Source organism: Nerophis lumbriciformis, linkage group LG20, assembly GCF_033978685.3.
Source record: "Nerophis lumbriciformis linkage group LG20, RoL_Nlum_v2.1, whole genome shotgun sequence".
Classification (NCBI taxonomy): Eukaryota; Metazoa; Chordata; class Actinopteri; order Syngnathiformes; family Syngnathidae; genus Nerophis; species Nerophis lumbriciformis.
Genome location: NC_084567.2, coordinates 4083632 through 4088916, shown reverse-complemented (window position 1 = coordinate 4088916; position 5285 = coordinate 4083632). Strand labels below are relative to the sequence as shown.

The 5285-nt window shown below is 43.3% G+C and overlaps 1 protein-coding gene across 1 annotated transcript; it reads left to right on the top strand.

The window, feature by feature from the left end:
• Positions 1-2906: 2906 nt before the first annotated feature.
• LOC133619242 (uncharacterized) lies at positions 2907-4964 on the top strand. The gene has a single exon (XM_061980184.2). It carries the CDS (start codon positions 3329-3331, stop codon positions 4325-4327), a length of 999 nt encoding a protein of 332 aa, XP_061836168.2. The 5' UTR covers positions 2907-3328; the 3' UTR covers positions 4328-4964.
• Positions 4965-5285: the final 321 nt, after the last annotated feature.

Genomic DNA, 5285 nt, shown 5'->3' with positions numbered 1-5285 from the left:
GCCGTGCTAGCGAGGTCCTTTGTCCCTGAATTGCTCACACACTCCGGCAGATTCAATGGGGGTCTGGCGGCAGATTTCTTTGACTTTATGGTTGGAAATGCATCTGCTTTGAGTGTCGCAGGATATCCACACATTCTTGCCATCTCTGTCGTAGCATAGCTTTCGTCGGTAAAGTGTGCGGAACAAACTTCTTTCTTGCCACTTTGGCATCTTTGGGCCACTGGTGCAACTTGAATCCGTCCCTGTTCGTGTTGTTACACCATCCGACAACACACCGACGAGGCATGATGTCTCTTAAGGTACGGAAAACAGTCTTAAAAACGGAAAATAACAGAGCTGATTTGACTCGGTGTTTGAGAAAATGGCGGATTGCTTCCCGATGTGACGTCACGTTGTGACGTCATTGCTCCGAGAGCGAATATTAGAAAGGCGTTTAATTGGCCAAAATTCACCCATTTAGAGTTCGGAAATCGGTTAAAAAAATATATGGTCTTTTTTCTGCAACATCAAGGTATATATTGACGCTTACATAGGTCTGGTGATAATGTTCCCCTTTAAGAGTGGCAGTATGTGGGGTGAGTAAGATTAGATTAAATTAGATTTGATTGTACTTTATTGATCCCCGGGGGGAAATGAGATTTTCAGCACAATACCATTCAAGATCAGACAAAACATTACAGTGCCCATTTCCAAAAAAAAGGTGAGAAACTGGTACCGTATTTTCCGCACCATAAGGCGCCCTGGGTTATAAGCCGCGCCTTCAATGAACGGCATATTTCAAAACTTTGTCCACCTATAAGCCGCCCCGTGTTATAAGCCGCATCTAACTGCGCTAAAGGGAATGTCAAAAAAACAGTCAGATAGGTCAGTCAAACTTTAATAATATATTAAAAACCAGCGTTCTAACAACTCTGTTCACTCCCAAAATGTACGGTAATGTGCAATCACAAACATAGTAAAATTCAAAATAGTGCAGAGCAATAACATCAATAACTTAATGTTGCTCGAACGTTAATGTCACAACACACAAAATAAACATAATGCTCACTTTCTGAAGTTATTCTTCATTCATAAATCCCTCGAATTCTTCTCCTTCGGTGTCCGAATTAAAAAGTTGGCCGAATACGGGATCCAAAATGGCCGGCTCCGTCTCGTCGAAGTAATCGGAGTCAGTGTCGCTGTTGTTGTGCAGCAGTTCTGTGAATCCTGCCTTCCGGAAAGCTCGGACCACAGTTGTGACCGAAATATCCGCCCAGGCATTTACGATCCACTGGCAGATGTTGGCGTATGTCGTCCGGCGCTGTCTCCCTGTCTTAGTGAAGGTGTGTTCGCCTTCGGTCATCCATTGTTCCCACGCCGTTCGCAGTCGTGCTTTAAATGCCCTGTTGACACCAATATCCAGCGGTTGGAGTTCTTTGGTTAATCCACCCGGAATGACGGCGAGTGTTGTATTTGTGTGCTTCACTTGTTTTTTGACACCATCTGTGATGTGGGCGCGCATGGAGTCGTATATCAACATGGACGGAGCTGCGTGAAAAAAAGCCACCCGGCCTCTTCGCGTAAACTTCCCTTAACCACTCGCTCATCTTTTCTTCATCCATCCATCCCTTCGAGTTAGCTTTTATGATGACGCCGGCTGGAAAGGTCTCTTTTGGCAAGGTCTTCCTTTTGAACATCACCATGGGTGGAAGTTTCTGGCCATTAGCATGGCAAGCTAGAACCACAGTGAAGGACGACTTCTCATTCTTCCTCTTCTACGGGGGCGGGTGCTTACCTTGGCAGTTGCTTACCATAGAAGAAGAAGCGCTTCCTCTTCTACGGGGGAAAAAAGATGGCGGCTGTTTACCGTAGTTGCGAGACCGAAACTTTATGAAAATAAATATTTATATTAATCCATATATAAGGCGCACCGGGTTATAAGCCGCACTGTCAGCTTTTGTGAAAATTTTTGGTTTTATGTGCGGCTAATAGTGCGGAAAATACGGTATATGTGAAGCAGGAGACTCCAGTCAAAGGCTGGACTCCAGGGCGGGGGTCCAGACTGAGGCCAAGGAAAAAAATCTCATAGCCATAGCACACATAAAGACGTTAATCAATAAAACTTGCGACAGAAGGGAGGGTGAGGGGCCACAAAGGCCAGTCGCTGCTCTGTCCATTGCCCCAAGGGAAATAAGCAGTGTGTGTGTGTGTGTGTGTGTGTGTGTGTGTGTTTGTGTGTGTGTCCCCATCGTTCAAGGTGAGCTGTTGTTGTGTCTATAGGCCCGGAGTCGCTCTGCAGGCAGTGCAGGCAAAGTTCAACTCCCAGGTGTTGTTGAGGAGGGAGGGAGGGTAGTCAGAGCGTCCCTCGCTGAGGTGTCCTTCGGGGATGTTTCCCAACAGCCTTTCTTCTGTTTCTGAGCAGCGTCAAGGCCATGCGAGGGAGTCAGATCGTAGATTAGGAATGTTGTTTTCCCAAGCAAGCAGAGATTTTCATGGCCTGTCTTCTCTAATTATCCATGCCAGCTCTCAATCCATTTTTTTCCAATCCAGCAAGCCTCTCTATGATGTGATCCATCTTGCCATTTAGTTCAGAAATCACCACAGTCTGTGATCCCACAGCTCGACCCATGCCTTCCATTGCGACACTTTGTAAGTGAGTGGGCAAGTATGAGAGGTAGTGGTAGCATGTGCAGGAGTGTTAATAGCATGGTGGATGTCCGGTTGTGCCCTGTGGAAATAATAAATAAAGTGAGCAAGTTGTAACTAATCGACGGCCTCGTCCTTCCGACCAAAGAGCGGACCTTTATAGACCCAGTGTTACCCCCGACAAAACATGGGCCCTGGAGGTAGTCACCGCCACACAGCGGCATTCAGATGAAAGAACGGTACCGGTACTTTTCAAAGGTGGTATAGTACCGATTTCAATTGATTAGTACCACGATACTTTATTAGTAGCAGTATACTGTACAACCCTACTACACACACATACAGTACATAGAAGAAAGTGTGTTTTTGTTGTTTGTGTCTTGCAGACGTCCAGCAGCTGATCGGTAATCCAGAAGAAGTTTCCCCTCAGTTAGGGGGGAGCTCCACTTTGAAGCAGGAGACTCCACAACCACCCTGCATTAAAAAGGAAGAGGAGGAACTCTGCATCACTCAGGAGGGAGAGTGTCTTCTAGGACGAGAGGAAGCTGATTACACCAAGTTTCCACTGAGTATTCTCTCTGTGAAGACTGAAGATGATGAAGAGAAACCACAAGTAGACAACCTCTTAGCTCCACTATCAGATAGTGAGGATGAAGACGAGGTTGAAGTAACTTTGAGCAGCGACACAGACTGCGAAGGTGATATGAGGACTCACACTGACAACAAACACTCTGAATGCTCTACAAAGAAGAGAGGTAAAACATGTTTGAGCTGCTCAGTTTGTGCTGAAAGTTTTACTAAAAAGAGCCGTTTGACTCAACACATGAGAACACACACAGGTGAAAAACCATTCAGTTGTTCAGTTTGTGGCAAAAGCTTTTCTCGAAATTATGGTTTGACTGAACACATGAGAACACACACAGGTGAAAAACCATTTAATTGTTCAGTTTGTGGCATAGGTTTTTCTCGAAATAGCGATTTGACTCAACACATGAGAACACACACAGGAGAAAAACCATTTAAGTGTTCAGTTTGTGGCAACAGCTTTTCTCGAAATGGCAATTTGACTAAACACATGAGAACACACACAGGTGAAAAACCATTTAATTGTTCAGTTTGTGGCAACAGCTTTTCTCAAAATAGCTCTTTGACTCAACACATGAGAACACACACAGGAGAAAAAACATTTAGTTGTTCCGTTTGTGGCAAAAGCTTTTCTCGAAGTAGCATTTTGACTAAACACATGAGAACACACACAGGTGAAAAAACATTTAATTGTTCAGTTTGTGGCAAAGGCTTTTCTCAAAACAGCTCTTTGACTGAACACATGAGAACACACACAGGAGAAAAAACATTTAAGTGTTCAGTTTGTGGCAAAAGCTTTTCTCGAAATAGCATTTTGACTAAACACATGACAACACACACAGGAGAAAAAACATTTAATTGTACAGTTTGTGGCAACAGCTTTTCTCGAAATGGCTCTTTGACTCAACACATGAGAACACACACAGGAGAAAAACCATTTAACTGTTCAATTTGTGGTATAAGCTTTTCTCAGAACAGCGCTTTGTGTCGACACATGAGAACACACGCTGGAGGAAAACCATTTAGTTGTTCAGTGTGCTGTAAAAGGTTCACACATAATGCAGACGCAGTAAAACACATAAGAACCCACAAGGGAAAATATATATCAATCCCTTAAAAAAGTGCCAACTTTTACTCCTCAGACTGATTGATGTGCAAATCAGAGACATATGAACAATTAACCCCCAACACCCACAACCCAACCCCCACCTCCCTCGACATTCGGGCATAACAGGTTCAAACCGCCCGTGAGATTAGTTTGCAAAGAGTAAAAGTAAAACTGCTGTTCTAAATGTGTCCACTGGATGTCGCAATATCAATTCTGTTAGGCAAGCAAATACATAGTTTCCGTTGCGAGTAAGTATACCAGGCAAGAAGTACATGGTCTTTATTAAAGGAAATAAATATATATATATATATAATTATAGTATAGAATATATCATATTATATTATATATATCAGTGACGTGCGGTGAGGTTGATGGCTGGTGAGGCACTGACTTCATCACAGTCAGATTTACAAACATATGAACTCTAAAGAGTATCTTATTCACCATTTGATTGGCAGCAGTTAACGGGTTATGTTTAAAAGCTCATACCAGCATTCTTCCCTGCTTGGCACTCAGCATCAAGGGTTGGAATTGGGGGTTAAATCACCAAAAACGATTCCCGGGGACGGCCACCGCTGCTGCCCACTGCTCCCCTCACCTCCCAGGGGGTGATCAAGGGGATGGGTCAAATGCAGAGGACAAATTTCATTACACCTAGTGTGTGTGTGTCAATCATTGGTACTTTAACTTAACTTTAACTTTACACATACAAACGGTAGCACACAAAAAAGCACATTTAATTAAAAAAAACTTTATTATGGTCTTACCTTACTTATAAATGAAGTCCATGCGCAGCTCCTTTTGAACAAAAGCATCGATAACTTGTTTATAGACGTTTTCCTTATCTTTCTTCAGTTTTAAAAGTCTCTCTGTCTCGATGGAGTATTACCTCCTGCTTCGATTGAAAGTCCAGTTTAGAAAACTGTTTTATTTTAGATTTGTAATCCTCCATGTTAAAATTTCAGGC